This window comes from Schistocerca piceifrons, chromosome 5 (genome assembly GCF_021461385.2).
Source record: "Schistocerca piceifrons isolate TAMUIC-IGC-003096 chromosome 5, iqSchPice1.1, whole genome shotgun sequence".
Classification (NCBI taxonomy): Eukaryota; Metazoa; Arthropoda; class Insecta; order Orthoptera; family Acrididae; genus Schistocerca; species Schistocerca piceifrons.
In genome coordinates, this window is record NC_060142.1 from 191,511,777 (window position 1) to 191,530,252 (window position 18,476).

The 18,476-nt window shown below is 40.2% G+C and overlaps 1 protein-coding gene across 2 annotated transcripts in view; it reads right to left on the minus strand.

Annotated features, from left to right (window-relative positions):
* LOC124798168 (WD repeat-containing protein 89) overlaps positions 1 to 18,476 on the minus strand; it is a 275,773-nt gene that overhangs the window by 207,799 nt on the left and 49,498 nt on the right. For both annotated transcript variants that reach the window (XM_047261450.1, XM_047261451.1), the window contains 2 exons: positions 4,318 to 4,434; positions 2,796 to 2,896 (listed from right to left, as the gene is read on the minus strand). In XM_047261450.1, coding sequence (XP_047117406.1) covers positions 2,796 to 2,896; positions 4,318 to 4,434 — 218 coding nt within the window. The remainder of the gene's footprint in view (positions 1 to 2,795; positions 2,897 to 4,317; positions 4,435 to 18,476) is intronic.

Sequence of the window (18,476 nt, forward strand, 5' to 3'; positions counted from 1 at the left end):
CCATGCTTTTGTTCACTGTCAGGTGTCTGTAGACATTCTGCAAGTGCCTATGAACATCTGCAATGCTCTGATTTTCTGCCAAAAGAAACTCAATGACAGTGCTGAGACCTATCAGAACTTCATGAAATTACAGGGTCTGAAGCAGAAATATTCCACGATGTTCCACAACAAATTCTTCTGCCCTTCTGCACTCCCCACCCCCCACCCCCCCTCCCACCCCCCACAGCAGCTGAAACTGGCTGAGTTGAGCACCCTTCGTGGATTTTGTGGTTGATTGTGAAAGATGCTGGCAGCAGTTTTCCATACTTTTCACAGATGCACTCAGTGTCATCAACAGAAAGCATCCAGGCCTTATCCCACATATTCTCAACTGAAATTCTCCCAGAAACCACTACAACGGATAATGACCCTCAGTTCACAACAGCAGAATTTCACAGTTTTTGTTTGGAGAATGGTGCAGTTTTCATACATAAAGTGCTCTTCCACCCTGCTTCCAACAAACTGGTGGAGAGGTTCGTCCACACTGACAAAGCTCCACCAACAGTATGATCTCAACCAGAGTGCTTCCTACCACTCCTCTCCACAGAATGGGCAGCCCAGCTAAAAAACTCCATTGTCAGCTAAATCAATCACTAATGTCTATCATCCATCCCAACACTCTCCCGCCCCCACCTGGCGTTCATGCCTTAACTCTTATGACCTTCAGGATCCAGTCTGGATACTAGTTTTTTCTAGGGTTCACCAACAATGGGTACCAGCTCAAGTTGAACACATTCTGGGCAGAGCAATGATTTAAGTCCAATCGTGTAACAGTTCACACTGTAGGAAGCATATCAAGCAGGTGCAGGCATTGGCTGACCAGACAGAAGAATTTCACAAATTTTTGTTGCATAGTCAGTCCCCTCAAACCCCAAGAGTGTTGAATGGCACCACTGGCTACTTAGCCACAGGAACTGCAGACCACAGAATCTGGGACACCAGTCTTCCGGCAGGCCAGGCACCCACTCCCAAGAATGATAATAGCAGTCTCCCATATTCCCCGTTTCCACACGGCATCACCGTTTGGGATGCCGAGATGTCTCACCAACTCTCCTGTAAGGGATGAGGGATACTTTGACAGGGTTCACAGCCCTCCAGCATAATAGCATTGCACCACAGGTGGCCTATGCCAAAAATCACTGGGGCTATTATTGAGAACATCCCCACTGCAGTTCTGAGTGCACACCTCACTGACAGGTGGCAGCTGCATCACTTCAAGAGGGCGCAATCAATGAGGAACTATTCACGCTTCTGCAGGATCACACGCTCAAAACTAGATCTGACTGTATCCGGGGACCTCAACAGTATTTAGGCCAGCAAGTGGCTATTCCTTGTCAGTTCTCTAGGCATGAGCTTTCTGGGGTTTACACCAACAGCTGCCATGGTTCCTCAATCACAACTCTCCCGGAATCCTCTCACAACCTGTCATCTGACAACAATCTACTTGTCAGTGATCTTCACCTCTGACATGATATGGAGCCATTAGCAGTTGTCCTTTAGCTATGCCATGACAGGGTCTCTACACCATGGACCTCTGGGACCTTGGTGTCAGTTCCTCGTTAACCAGTACTTTGTTTCTAGTAACTCTGATTCAGTTTTCAGTGGCTGACAGACCACCAAACTAATGTATCATCCACGCTAAAGACATAGACTTAAATGTGAATGTTTTTGTGTTGTTTAATTACACCCTGCAGAAGGAGTATTAAAGTTTTATGTCCATTTTAATAAACTTGCATTTCATTATTTACCTGGGCTTTAGTTCCCAACGTCAAACCCAGCATGGGTCACTGCAGTTTCATTTGTCCAGTCTCTGATTGGTCATCAACTTCTATGACAGTACACAATATTGCCAAGGAAATACAGTGGCCAGGAACTCCAACATACTTGCCAGTTAAATGCATCTGTTAAACAGCTCTTGGAGTAGATTATGTACCAACATCAGTTTCTAACACCACCATCCACAAGCATACACTCAACTATATTAAACACACTCTACAGATAAAAAACTTAGAGAGACAACTCACACTTTGTGATAGAAAGATATAATTTTAAAGAAGGAAACAAGTGATTCAAGTTATGCAGCTGAACTAACTCTCAATATTTTTGTATGTCCACCACTCTGATGTAGGTTTGAGGGACTTCGACTGTTCACTGATGTAACAAAATGGAACACCTGCTGCTGTCTTTTCCATGTTATTTATTATGTAGCTATCAGTTTCGGCGATTCAATATACCATCTTCAGGTCTTAACTGACAGTGAGGGGGTTAACTCCAATCATATACACGAGTCCACCAGTGGCCAATATATACGTACTGATTTCCGTACACTGTAACAACGATGTTGTCTCTCCAAACATCAACTATCAACTGTTGGTAGTTGATTGAAAGGACAGCTGCAGGTGTTCCATTTTATTACCTAACTCTCAAGGTCTCCCAGTCAACAATGGCACATCACTAATGAAACACAATGATTAAAATACTTAAACATTAAAATGGTAATTAATGCAAATAAGCTGTTGTTCCAGTTATTTAAGAGTTGCAGCTGATGAAGTGATGCCACTCTGCTATCTAGGACATAATATTACCGAACATGATCAAAGGAATGGAACAAGAAGCACAAAATACATTCTAACAATGGAAGTCCAGGATGTAATAACAATAGTAAGGAAAGGATAGATTGCTAGTCAGCTCTCAATACCTCTATAAATACAGATTTCTTAGACACACTGAATTACCAAAAAATTGTAGAGATTTACCTTTCAATTCAGCAACACAGGTCTTGCTTCGAAGATCATGAACTTTTACAGTGCCATCTAGTGATGATGAGTAAAGCAAGTGCTCATTCTTTGATGAAAATCTGTGGGAAAATTAATGCATGTAAAGCATGAATCCAGGCTAACTGTTTTACATATAACAACCATTATATAATGAAAAAAAGACCATAACACATACAGTACATGCCAAATATGTATGTTCTCTACTTTTTCAGAATATTAGAGTTTTGCAAAAATGACTTATTTTTCACAGATATTTTACTCAGCATGTCCCTATTTACTAGTAACGATAATTCATCTATTTTGTTATTTTTACTCTTTCAGCCTACTATACACTTCCCTTATTTACTGTACTAATAAAGGAAGGCCACGACATTGGAATCACAGATTTACTTCAAACTTTGTACACCTTCAGTAGGTCATTGAAACAACATAATGTGCAAGTAGTAAGATGCACTACTCTGTCAATTCCGAAAAAGTCACAAGAGGCAATTCTGAGAAAATGACAAGAGAAGTTCTACGCAACTATTATGCGGCTGATGTACCTGTGCATAATATTTGCATGTCAGAGTCCTTGGTGGTCAAGTGGTTCATGTTTGAGCTTCGTAAGATGAACATGTATGTGACGACGGTTCAACTACTGTTTGAACTTTTTTTTTCCTACGCCACTGGTCACATTATTTAATTTTTATGGCTTTTGAGAAATAATATAATGAGGAAAAAAGTCACTTGTATTTGCATGAAGATTCAATTTATGTTTTCCATGTCTGTATGACAAATACCATCCTGCAACATGTCATGAGAGCACATCCGACAAGTAATAGTATCACTCTTGTGGTCTCGCACATTGTAACTAACTTTTTTTTCTAAGCATGTCCTCATCCTTGAAAATTTAATTACAAATAGTAAATAGTCAAATAACACATGAAATTCACTACAACTTCATGAAAATGCACATGGATTGTTTTTTCATTATATTATCTCTCAAATGACATACAAATTAAATAATGTGACCAGTGATGAAAAAAATACAGATTAAAAAGCAAGTGGTTGCAGGATTCAAGTTGTCACCTCGTACACAATCTGCTTGCAACGTGCATACACTAACCACTTGACCATAGTGACTTGTAATGATTGGCGCCTTCGCACAGATACAGCAGTTACATAATAAACGCATAAAACTTCTCTTATTATTTGCACATTATGTTGTTTCAATAGTCCACTAAAGGTGTACAAAGTTTTAAGTAAAGTCGTGATCTCAACGTCGTGGCCTCGCCTTGTTAAGAAGTAGTTAAAATGTAAATGTGAAACACACAAAAGTCATTTGTTGTATGACGCACAGTTTTAATTATTTCATTTGCCATAGAGTCCTTAGAAGTTAACTACCCACACTATCATATTAAATAACATATTTTGTCAAAAATGACTGATTAGTCAAACAAACAGCAACTTCGAGTTTCAGGGAATCATTAATATACGTCTTAAATTTGATTCGGTTACTTACTTTACATCTGTAATTGTGCTTGTATGAGCAGGGAAACTACAAACACGGTGCAGATTACAGACATCATACAATGCTAGTGAGTAGTCTGAGAGACCGAGTGCCACCGATTTTCCGGACCTGAAAAATTGTGAGTATTACATTTTTTAATTATATGCAATGTGGAAATTTTCAGTTAACTGCATTGCAGATTTAAAGTAGGTACAAGGAAACAGCTAGTGGGAAAGTAATCAATGATAAGCCTTGATGGTTATCTAGGAAACATACCATGACCAGATAAGACAAAGTCAATAAAATAACATAAGCAACAGAGCACATTTACAAAATTGAGACACTTTAACAAATTTATCAGTTGCTATTTGTTTGGTATTTTTTTTATATGCCCATAACATTTTGATTGGTCCAGTCATACATGCATCACATTCAGTAAATCCTGTCATGTAGGTGATTTTCCAGGGACTTTGAACAAATCTGATTATATGCTGAAGTCACAAAAATCATGGGATGCTTCCTAATATTGTGTCAGACCTCCTTTTGTCTGGCATGGTGCAACATCACAATGTGGCACAGTTTCAAGAAGTCGTTGAAAGTCTCTGCAGAAATACTGAGCTGTGCTGCCTATATAGCCGTCTATAATTGTGAAAGTGTTTCCAGTGCAGAATTTTGTACATAAACTGGTCTCTCAATCATGTCCCATAAATGCTCAGTGGAATTCATATTCGGGGATCTGGGTCACCAAATCATTCACTCGAATTGTCCAGAATGTTCTTCAAATCAATCATAAAAATTCCATGAAGTCCATGAATGGCTGCAAATGGTCTCCAAGTAGCAGAAATAACCATTTCCAGTCAATGATTGGTTTAGTTGGACGAGAGGACCCGGTCCCTTTCATGTAAACACAGCCCACACCATTATGGAGCCACTACCAGCTTGCATAGTGCCTTAATGATGACCTGGGCCCTTGGCTTCATGAGATCTGCACCACAGCTGAATCCTACCATCAGATCTTACCACCAGAAATCAGGACTCATCTGACCAGGCCGCAGTTTTGCAGTCATCTATGGTCCAAGTGATTTGGTCACAAGCCCAAGAGAGGCACTGCAGGCGATGTCGTGCAGTTAGCAAAGACATTCGCATCAGTCATCTGCTATCATAGCCCCTTAATGCCATACTTTGTCATACTGTCCTAACAGATATATTTGCTGCACAACCCACATTGATTTCTGCATTTATTTCATGCGGTGTTGCTTCTCTGTTAGCACTGACAACTCCACGCAAATACCGCTGCTCTTGGTCATTAAGTGAAGACTGTCAGCCACTGTGTTGTCCGTGGTGAGAGGTAATACCTGAAATTTGGTATTCTCAGCACACTCTTGCCACTGTGGATCTCGGATTATTGAATTCCCAAATGATTTCAAAAATGGAATGTCCCATGCATCAAACTTCAACTACCATTCCACATTCAAAGTCTGTTAATTCCTGACATGTGGCCATAGTCTTGTTGGACACCTTTTCAGATGAATCACCTGCATACAAATGACAGCTCCACTAATGCATTGCCTTGTTGAACCTTATGTAATCGATACTTCGCCACCTGTACAGTGAATATCGCTATCCCATGGCTATTGTCACCTCAGTATACATTAACTGTCAGATTATTTCTGTTATCCTAGCATCAGATAATGAGTAATGTAATTGGATAGATAAAAAAACTACTCACCAAATGGCAGCAGAACATACACATGAAAGACACTTATAATTAGGCAAGCTTTCGGAGCCAGTGGCTTCTTCTTCAGGGAAGAGGAGGACTGGAGAGATCTAGAAAAAGGGGTAGATTTCGGGAAAGTCACCCAGAACCACAGGTCAGGGGGGGGGGGGGGGGGGGGGGGGTCAGAGTAGACTTACCAGATGGGATGAGAAGGAAAGACTGATTTCTCAGAACTCCGCAGGTATGAACTATTGCTACAACAGGTCTTTGGTTCTCACCAACCACCTGGGCTTAATTTATGTTAATTCCTTCCATCTCAGCAATTCTTTACAGTAACTATTCCTTTCTTCACTCCATTTTAGTTTTCTGTATCTTTCATTTTCTTACTTGTCTATTTTTTGCTGCCCCCCTTCCACCTCTGTTATGTACAATGTGCTTAGCTTTTCATAGCTACTAATGGGTGCATGATGTTTAAGCAGTAATCTCTGTCTTGTATATTACCTTATCTTCCACCTTTAAGCTTTCAGGTTTTCAAATCTCATCCGGTGAAAATTTATGACTACCACCAAATTATAAGTTAGGATGAATGGGCATAGACAAAGGGTGTATATTGGCAACACCCAATACCCTGTTGTATCCTGTTGCAAAGCATGCTCTACAACATGACAATCGTTACCTAGGTGCCTGTTTCACCACACGTGACACCTGGATTCTTCCCCCAGACACCAGCTTCTCAGAACTCCACAGGTGGGAACTATCGCTACAATGTGTATTTGGTTCTTGCCGCCCGCCTGACCTTATTTTACATTAATTTCTTCTTTCCAAGCATTTCTTCAAGTAACAACTCCTTTCTTTGTTCTGTTTTAGTTTTCTACATCTTTCATTTTCTTACTTGTCTATTTTTTGCTGCTGCTCCCCCGCCACCTCCTACCTCTGTTACATACAATGCACTTGGCTTTTCCCTCTTATTAACTGTCTGTCTGCTTAGCTGAGGGGTAAGTGTTTGCAGTGGGTCTCCCACCAGTTGGCACCTCCAAACCAACAATGCCACATGATCACTTCTTCCCCCCCCCCCCCCTTATTAACTGGTGCACAATGTTTAAACAGTAATCTCTGTCTTGGATATTACCCTGTCTTCCACCTTTCAGTTCTCAGGTTTTCAAATCTTGTCCGGTGAAAATTAAAATACCAACAATCAGTCTTTCCTTCTTATCCCATCTGGTAGGTCTCCCCTGACCCATGGTTCTGGGTGACTTTCCCAAAAGCTACCCCTTTTCCCAGACATCGCCAGTTCTTTTCCTTCACCACTCTTCCTTCCCTTTCAAACTTTCTACCTGAAGAAAGAGCCACTAGCTCCGAAAGCCTGCCTAATTATAACCTTCTTTTATGTGTGTTTTCTGCCACCACTTGGTGAGTAGATTTTTTTATCTATCAAAGTCCATTATTTTGTCAAAAATTGATTCTTTTCATTGTTAAATTATGAGTAGTGATATTCTACTCAAATGGATAATAACTAGTAGATTACTTTGTATATGTATAGTGGAAGGAAAGCAACTAGTTTGATGAAAGTCATTGCTCCTTCTCTTATACCACTCAGCTGCTTTTTTTATTTAATACTGGCTATGTCAAGCTCTGTTTAATACAAACACTACAGTTATGTGAAATTTACGTCCCTGACAGATATTCTGACAAACTGTACAGCAGTGGTTCTCAGGCTATCTGAGACCATTACCCTAAGGGTAATCAGACACTGGCTAGTAATCCCCCCCCCCCCCCCCCTTGCATGCATATACACACACACACACACACACACACACACACACACACACACACACACACAGATTATATCAACAACATTAGCACATTACTAAACCCCTTTAGAATGAAAAAGAATTTTCTGTGAACATTTATTTCTGAAATGACAAAAGATAAATGATTATTTAGCTTCTGTGGGTGGTTTATTAAATCACAAGCTGATGAGTCAGTGACACAATTGGTGCTGCTTATTTCTAACAATCTTTTATTATAGAATGATTACGCAATTCTCAGCGCTTCCTACAGCTCCTCAGAAAGGAAAGCTAGCTGTCTATACTGAGACTAGACACTTATTACAAAATATACTTTCTTTGCACTACTCCTCCCCCTAGCAACACTTGCTTCATATATACCCCACACTCCCATTTAAAAGCAACAAAGTTAAAATGTGTGTACTATACTTACTGTTTGTACATCACTTTATAATTGGACTCCTTACTTCTGAACTGACTGAAATTGGAAGACTTCGGGCTACCCACGCTTTGTCTCTCGTCACTGCCACTAACAGTAATAATAGTAATAGTAATAATAATAATAACAACAGCAACAATTCACTGGAAGCCCTACAGCAGTGTTGTGGCATTACATAGCCACTGTTGGGCTCACAACTGGTTTGTTTATCTGTTGCTGAGTGAATAATAGAACAACTTTAGGTCCATTGCAGGAACTACCTATGACTTGAAGTATGTATTTTTGTGAGATATTTAATTACGTGTAACATCTAAGTGTCAGTTTTAGCATCAGAGATGCTCGAATGCTATTGCTTTCACCCCTCACAAAATTTTTTTTTACCCATCGGAGGGTAAGTACCCACAGGTTAGGAACTGCTGTTGTGGAAGAAGTGACTAATAAGGTAATTTTTACATTGCTTTTTGGATAGTCAGGGATTTTCAATTATTGCCTGACATCTACAGGGAATCATATAACTTTCTTGGCAAATGCCTTTCCAAGACTGATGTCTGAAATACTGCATTTAGCCATATTTGTAATTTTTCCTTTAGGACTGATCAGTTTCCTGAATGATTAAAGTACTCAGTAGTAAAGCCACTTTATAAAACGGGAGAAAGGATAATGTAGACAATTTTAGACCTATTCGATGCCATCAGTGTTTACTAAAGTTATTGAAAAGTCTGTGTATGCAAGCATAATTGATCATTTTTTATCACACGATTTGCTATCAAATGTACATTTTGGCTTGAGAAGTCATTTAACAACTGAAAATGCTGTATTCTCTTTTCTCTCTGAGGTACTGGATGGGTTAGACAAAAGGTTTCAAACACTGTGCATATTTTTTGATTTAACTAAGTCATTTGATTGTGTCGATCACAAAATATTGCTCGAGAAGTTGGACCATTATGGAATACGGGGAGTAGTTCACAATTGGTTCACCTCTTACTTTAGCAGCAGACAGCAAAAGGTCATTATTCACAATGCTGGGAATGGCTGTGAGGTGGCATCTGAGTGGGGTACAGTGAAGTGGGGGGTGCTCCAGGTATCAGTGTTGGGGCCACTCCTGTTCCTTATTTATGTAAATGATATGCCCTCTGGTATTACGGGTAACTCTAAAATATTTCTGTTTGCTGGTGACACTAGCTTGGTAGTAAAGGATGTTGTGTGCAACATTGGCCCAGTTTCAAATAGAACAGTTCATGAGATAAGTTCATGGCTTGTAGAAAATAAATTATCACTAAATCACAGTAGGACTCAGTTTTTACAGTTTCTAACACTCAATTCAACAAAACCTGATGTTTAAATTTCACAGAATGGGCATATGATTAGTGAAACTGAACAGTTCAAATTTCTAGGGGTTCAGGTAGATAGTAAACTATCGTCGAAGGCGCTACCACAGAGAAAGAAGACTATTGTGCTCCAAGATTTCGACCATCACAACCGTCCTATTCCCACCAGAAAAATGCAGATGATTAGTGTCAACTTCAAGATGAAGCTCATCAGTATATACTGGATGAGGGTACTTCCTAACATGCCATAGCCATTCCTCATTCCTGTATAGCTGTACCATCCAGCTGCTAAATTCAGGAAAGCTAAATGAGGAGACCAACTGTGGAGTAGAGGCTGCCACAGATGAAAGTCCTCCATGGATGACAGTTACTAAGGTGAGGGGAAATCTCTTCAATGACCAACCTGTCTGGGAGCTAACTGACTCTGTGTGAGGGGGGGGGGGGGGGGGGGGGGGCTTTTTTTATTGTAGTATGGAATGCTAATTGTTGCCAGCTAAAGAAGACGTGTTCCTTGGTACAAAAGCAATTGTGACAAAAATCATAATAGGGAAAGACATACAGCCAACAGGAACATGTATTGCAAGAATAACTAACAGTGACAGATCACAGCCCTTTGAATATCTTATTTTAACAGAATATAGTCATGATGTTATTCTTGGAGGAAAGTCTTGCACGCATCACAATCGGTCATAAAATAGATGAGAGCACCAGATTGACATAGCACAAATAACAAAGTTCTGTCTGGGCTGTTCTTTGCCATTAAAGACATTGATATCTTGTAACCATCAACGAGATGTGTTCCACTCATGATTTAAGATGATCTGTTAAACTGTGAAGCTTTTTTCGATTACAAAAAGCTACTCAGGCTCACGAAAGAAATCTACATGCCAGTGATGATCATAAGCGTTGTAGGTGGTTAAGGAGAACTTTGGATCTCTAATTGCCTCGAGCAACCACAACTCATATCCAAAGGTATGTGCTCTGATCAAGGAAAAATGTTGGTGAGTGAAAACCTTTAAGCGCCAATTTTTGCTTGCTTTCAGATCCAGAGTGGAGAAAAGACAAGAAGTGGCCTATGGTAAAACACCGTACCAATACTGGGAATCATCCACCAATTAGCCAGCTCGTGTATAGAATGTTGTTAGCTGAATGATGGATAGTCCAGGAGGAAGTAAATAAGATGCTGAAAGATGATATCATTGAGCATTCAGAGAGTCCTGTGCCTCTCCTGTAATCCTTGTGAACACGAAGGGTGGTGCAATGTGTTTCTGCCTTGACTATTGAAAACTGAAAATGATCATGATGAAAGATGTGTATTCATTGCCATGCATCAGTGAGGTCGTAGACAGCTGGAAAGCAGCAAAATATTTCTCAGCTACAGAGATGTAGAGAGGCTACTGGTAAATCCAGAATGACAACGCTCACATGGGAAATACTGCCTTCGTAACTCCTGACGGTCTCTATGAGTTTGAAATTGTGCCTTGTGGACCATTTAATGCACCAGTCAGCCTCAACATATGATGGACAACCTGCTTCAACACCTAAAGCGGACGATGTGTATTTGCTATCTGGATAACATTCTCCCCCCCCCCCCCCCCCAACACATTTGAAGAATGTCTAAACTCTCTGACAACCATGTTGAAGTGTATTCAGAATACAAGCACCCACCTGAATCTAAAAAAAAATGTTTCTTCACAACCCAAGAAGTAAAAGCCTTGGGGCATCTAATGAATGGTGATGGGTCTGTCCTGAGCACATGTTTAATGTGAGAAGTTTTCTCAGAATATGCTTGTAGTATCAGTGGTGCTTAAAGGACTTCCATACCAATGCACATCCCTTGCAAGAATTGCTGCAGGGAGACACCAAATATTCCTGGAATGAGGTGCAAGAAAGATCTTTCCTTGCCCGTAAGAAGGTGGTAACAACCTCTCCAGTCCTAGAATCATATGATGAGAATTTTGATGTACAAATTCACTCTGATGCTAGTGATTATGAGGTAGCGACAGTTCTAGTGCAAATTCAGGGAAGTGCTTAATAGATGATAGCCTTGTACTTCCAGAGTACTCTGCTATTTCAAGAGAAACTACTGTACAATAAAGAAAGAGTGCCTTGCATTTACTTGGGCCATCAACAAGTTCTGGCCATATTTATTTGGCAAACCATTCACTGATGCAATGGATCACCTTTTCTCTCTGTTGGCTGACTAGCCTGAAGGATCCGTCGGGTCAGCTGGTAAGATATGCACAGAGACTTCAGGAGTACAACATCACAGTGGTGTACAGAAGTGCTCATAAACACAAGGATGTCTTTGCCTTTCAAGGAATCCTTCAGCAAAACATTAATGAGGATGATATCTCAGTCATTGCCACACTAAATGACATCACTGCTGAACACAGGGAAGAGCTGCTGAAAACTACAAAGCCGTGAAGAAGAAGGAACTGACCAGCAGAGAATTCCAATTAAATACTGGAGCATTGTATAAGAGGAACTATGATCTGATGGTGTGGAAATGGTTGCTCATCATCCTAGCTCATTTACAGCCAGCTGTCCTGAGATATTTCCACAAAACTCCAACGTCCAGTCACCTGTGATTTGTGAACACTCTAGACAGAATCAGATGTAGTTACCGTCCAACTCTGGCCGAGTCTCTGTCGATCCATTAGACACAATAGCAAGGAATTTCAACAATGGAAGCATGTGTCGTAATTACCTTGGGGCATCTTGTATTAATCCATGTGCAGCAGCATCACTCCACTGAACTGGAATCAATCTCTTGGACAGATTCCCAAAATTGACAAACGAGAATAACTGGATAATAGTCCACACTGACTACCTGTTGTCACCAAAACTGTGCTAACTGCTCAAGCCCTTGCAATGTTATGTGTAGAAAACATAATGTTGAAGTGTGGAGCACTTTATGTGATGCTCTCTGAACTCGTAAAAGCTTTCCAATTGAGACCAGTATCAGAGGTGTGATCTGTGGTGAATGCAGTGTTGTGCAGTGGTTAGCATCGCTAGCTGGTGTGGTGCAAGTCACAAATTCAAACCTGACCACCATCATTTGTGTGTTATGTAGCATTTATCAGTTCTGGAAGATTCTTTAAATATGTTACATTTGTAATATATGTATATTCTGGAATATTCAGTATATGTATAAATACCAGCATTCTGGAACATTCGAAGTTTGTGCATGTAGAGTCAATATACATCCAGGAGGTCAGTTCTGTACTGGCTGTCCATTGGTGTTCATAATAAATGTGGTTTCAGCAGTAAGTGTTGTATTATATTGACAGCCATGCTCCTGGATTTGGACCTGATTTTGGTTGTCTCTTGACAATATGATGAGTCGGGACCTGCGATTTTTTGGAGGCTCGCGTTTGAGATCTTTCTCTGTTTTGCTTTTTTGTGTAATTTCTTGCAATCCTCTTCATTTTCTAATTCAGTAATCATGACACTGTTAACAGCTTTTATTGATTTAATTCTGGTTTTGTCTTCCCTAGGGTCTATAGTGTCTGTTAAATTTTACTTCTCTGGTGTCTTTATTGTCCACTGATATTATGAATACAGTGTTTGTTTGTTTGTAATGTGAGCAAGTGGTGGATCTGAACAGCTGCTGTTGACATCTACATTCGTGATGTGACTGTTGCTGCAGAAGTGGACACCACATTGCTCATTTCCTTCTTTAAATTGTAGTTTTCCTGTTGTAACGGTTCAGCATGTGTTGTTAACACCTGAGAGCCAGTTTTAGAAAGGTTATCATGCAAGTGTGCATTCTCTGTCCACAGCTCTTCAGGCCTGCCCTTAAGTTTGGCTTGAAATAAAGTCCATTTAACAGTTTGCATTAAGCTCAGTGACTGACTTCTTTGAAAGTAGATTCAGTGGCATTTTTTCGTGTAAAATGTCTCTGATGTCATGTAGAAACTCTTCAGGAGTATTAGAACAACCTTCAGAGCATGAGTAGTTATTGTCCTTTGCCTCATCCTGCCATCGAGTTCCTTGCCCTGGTCACTGTCACATTGCATTGTACTTATAAGATCTGTGGCACTATCCTACTGCAAATGCTGCTGTTCCTGAGCAAGTAGCATTGCAAGCACCTTAATCTGACTTGTCAAAAGCTGGCTGTAGTGTGCGCAGCCAGTACCAAACTTGACAAATGTCGCAGAAGCATGCCACATTATCAATGATAGCTGCCATGCCACATGTGGTATTGGACAATGACCTCCCGTACTGCTGACGAACTTACTTCATGGGTGGCAAGAATATGGTCACTGTTAATTGTGTGTTCTTGTATTGTTACATACCAAACCTCTGTTGCACATGCACAGAGTTCACAACAGCACATCAATCAGTTTGGCAATCATGAGCTTGTGAAATACCTCAAAAAAAAAAAAGCTTATCTGTTGACGCACAATCTCTCAGGTTTTTCTCGGCATGATTGGTTAATGGCATACTTCCAGGTGTTTAGCTGTGTCGTTGTTTCCATTTTATGCACATTTCAATGACTGACCCAGTTGTCTTCTTCAGGTGCTGTGAGTTGCGCTGTTACGTGTACTCACTGCCTGGACTCACTGCCGAGACTGTGTTGTTTTTTGCAGCTACAAATTATTAAATAGATAACCTTTATTAATTGTATGCTTTCAGGTGTACTGCCAAGTTGTTGACTCCATTATTCTGCACAAATTTCAATAAACGTTCCAGGTTTCTTCTTCAGGTGTTGTGAGTGAAGTTACGTATATTCACCGCCTGGACTCCAGCCAGACTGTGAAGTGTGTATTCTTTGATGCTCATCCCAAAGATTTAGTGTTTGTACTTTATTGTTTTCATCACATTTCATTTCTTGATTATGCATGAGGTAGAGCCCAGAAACAGTTGATTTGTATGATTGTTTTAGTTAGGTGTATCATTGACGTTCCTTGCTCCACTGATCGACAGATCACATAGTCTGTGGCACATAAATTGTGCCACATTCCCATGGAATGCAGTACACACTCGGCTTTTGGAGACCTAGGTCATCTTTAACTATTTTAACTTCGTGGATTAAAGCAAAATACATAGAATTTACCAATATGTATAGAGATTGGGCCTGCTCAAGGCAGATAAATATTTGTGATTTTCTTTACCTTTCTCAGTCTCAGCCTCTTCCTTAGGCATTTTTGATGTTGACTGAAATGTCTGCTCAGTTTGTCAGTCTGAGTACCTATTCCTTCAGAATGTTATTTATAGGCATAATTCTTAAGTGAAGCTCTCCTTGTCTGACAACACCCAATCTCTAAGGACAAGAGTCTTTACCATGGAATTTTTTGTGATGGATGGTGATGACTTTGAGGTGTGGAGTTAAGATGTTAGTGTGGGGTTTGTATACACACTGTGATCCAGGAATCTGTCTGTTGTTCTCTTGATTAACTCAGAAAGCCAAGACAAGATGTTGGAGCCAAATAATAACTAATCTCACACCGAACTACATACAATGTAGAGCCTAGGTAAAGGGTTAAATTTTACATGTACTCCAAAGATGCTACTTATAGCAGATTATGTCAGCTCTGTGGAACAGGTTGCTAGTTTGTTTGCACTGGAAACAATTGAAGAGAATCACCATGAGGCTTGTAGAATGCTTATCAGTAATTAGATCAAACATTTCCTTTAAAGCATGAGTAGCACTGAGAAATCTACAGGAAGATAAAGAAACAGTAATTCTAGAACGAGATTTTCACTCCGCAGTGGACTGTGCACTGATATGAAACTTCCTGGCAAATTAAAGCTGTACACCAGACTGAGACTCAAACTCTGGACCTTTGCCTTTCGCAGGCAAGCGCTCTACCATCTGAGCTACCCAAGCAAGACTCATGGCCCTTCCTCACAGCTTCAATTCTGCCAGTATCTTGTCTCCTACCCCCAAACTTCACAGAAGCACTTTTGCAAACCTTGCAGAATTAGCACTCCTGGAAGAAAGGATATTGTGGAGACATGGCTGAGCCACAGCCTGGGGGATGTTTCCAGAATGAGATTTTCACCCTGCAGAGGAGTGTGTGCTGATATGAAACTTCCTGGCAGATCAAAACTTTGTACCGGACCGAGACTCGAACTTGGGACCTTTGCCTTTTGCAGGTAAGTGCTCTATCATTTGAGCTACCCAAACATGACTCACAACCCGTCCTCACAGCTTCAGCTCTGCCAGTACCTCATCTCCTACCTTCCAAACATCCCCCAGGCTGTTGCTAAGCCATGTTTCACCAATATCCTTTCCTCCAGGAGTGCTAATTCTGTAAGGTTTGCAGAAGAGATTCTGTAAAGTTTGGAAGGTAGGAGACGAGGTACTGGTGGAATTGGAGCTGTGAGGATGGGTCGTGAGTCGTACTTGGGTAGCTCAGATGATAGAACACTTTCCCGTGAAAGGCAAAGGTCCCGAGTTCGAGTCTTGGTCCGGCACACAGTTATAGTCTGCCAGGAAGTTTCAAATGTAATACTGACAGCCAATGATGGCAGTGCTATGGACTGAATGTCATGTGGACTACGAGATGATTTTTGATCCTACGAATAAAATTGAAAAGTAGATGACTCTTTTAAGTGCATCATGTTTGCCATGAAATGTAGTTAAATGTCGTGGAACATGAGCAGCTGTGCTACCACGAATATAAGGGCTTCCTGAGCCATACAAGGAAGGCATTCCTCTAAGGCCCATAGTTATTAATATACTAGCTGGCAAAACACATGACACATGTTGTTGCGGTCTTCAGTCCAGAGACTGGTTTGATGCAGCTCTCCATGCTACTCTATCTTATGCAAGCTTCTTCATCTCTGAGTAACTGCTGCAACCTACATCCCTCTGAATATGCTTAGTGTGTTCACCTCGTGGTCTCCCTCTATGATTTTTGCCCTCTACTCTTCCTTCTAATACTAAATTGGTGATTCCTTGGTGCCTCAGAACATGTCCTACCAACTAATCCCTTCTTCTGGTCAAGTTGTGCTACAAATTCCTCTTCTCCCTAATTCTATTCAGTACTTCCCCATTAGTTAAGTGATCTACCTATTTAATTTTCAGCATTCTTCTGTAGAACCACATTTTAAAAGCTTCTATTGCCTTCCTTTCAAAACTATTTATCGCCCATTTTCACTTCCATACATGGCAGCATTACATACAAATACTGTCAGAGAAGACTTCCTTATATCGAAATCTATAGTCAATGGGAACAAATTTCTTGTCTTCAGAAACGCTTTCCTTGTCATAGACAATCTACAATTTATATCCTCTCTACTTTGACCATTATTAGTTATTTTGCTCCCCAAATAGAAAAACTCATCTACTACTTTAAGTGTCTCATTTTGCTTAGGACAGGTTTCCCATCTGAGCTGTTGATATTCATACAGGTGGTTCTCTTTTCTCCTAAGGTCTCTTTAATTTTTCTGTAGGCAGTATTCTATCTTACCCCTAGTGATACATGCCTCTACATCCTTATATTTGTCCTCTAGCCATCCTTGGTTAGCCATTTTGCCCTTTCTGATGATCTAATATTTGAGACATTTTGTATTCCTTTATGCCTATTTCGTTTACTGCATTTTTGTATTTTCTGTTTTCATCTATTAAATTCAATATCTCTTCTGTTACCCAAGGATTTCTACTAGCCCTCGTCTTTTTACCTACTTGATCCTCTGCTGCCTTCACTATTTCATCACTCAGAGCTACCCATTCTTTTTCTATTGTATTTCTTTCCCCTGTACTTGTTATCATTCCCTAATGCTTCAGTTGTAATCTACAGTTCATAACCAATAAATAGTGAGCAAAGTCCACACAATTTAAAACTTCTTCCATTATATAATCTATCTAAAATCTTCCAGTGTCTCCGGGCCTCTTCCACATATATGACCTTCTTTCATGATTCTTAAACCAAGAGGCAGTTATGATTAAGTTATGATCTGTGCAAAATTCTACCAGTCGACTTCCTCTTTCATTCCTTACCCCCAGTCCATATTTACCTATTACTTTTCCTTCTCTTCCTTTTCATACTATTGAATTCCAGTCACTCCCCCATGACTACTGAATTTTCATCTCCCTTAACTATCTGTATAATTTCTTTTATCGCATCATAAATTTCTTCAATCTCTTCATCATCTGCGGAGTTTGTTGGCTTATTAACTTGTACTACTGTAGCAGGCATGGGCTTCGTGTCAATCTTGGCTATGATAATGCTTTCCCTACGCTGTTCTTAGTAGCTTATCTGCACTCCTATTTTTTTTATTCATTATTAAACCTACTACTGTATTATTGGTATTAGAGTTTGTATTTATAATCCTGTATTCACCTGACCAGAAGTCTCATTCCTCCTGCCACCGAACATCACTAATTCCCACTATATCTAACTTTAACCTACCCATTTCCTTTTTAAATTTTCTACCCTACCTGCCCGATTAAGGGATCTGACATTCCACACACTGTTCTGTAGGATGCTAGTTTTCCTTCTCCTGATAACGACACAAATAATGTAACACATATTCTCAGTGAATATATGGGGAAGAGTAAACAACATGTTCGCACACTCTGCTCATTTTGAACATTGCCTCAATCAATTACGGCTCTGAGATATGGACATTATGGCCAGTTTCGTGTGGTCTCCCTGTTTATTAGAGTTACTTAAAATGAGACACTTAAAGTAGTAGATGAGTTTTGCTATTTGGGGAGCAAAATAACTGATGGTGGTCAAAGTAGAGAGGATATAAAGTGTAGAGTGACTATGGCAAAGAAAGTGTTTCTTAAGAAGAAGAATCAGAGTCTTCAATCATAATCGTTTGAATTGAGTACCAGAGCTGCAAGTGCTAATAGAAAGCACTGATGCTCAAATCGTTATAGGCACTGAAAGCTAGCTAGAGATAAGTTCAGCTCAACTTTTTGAGAAGAACCTAACGGT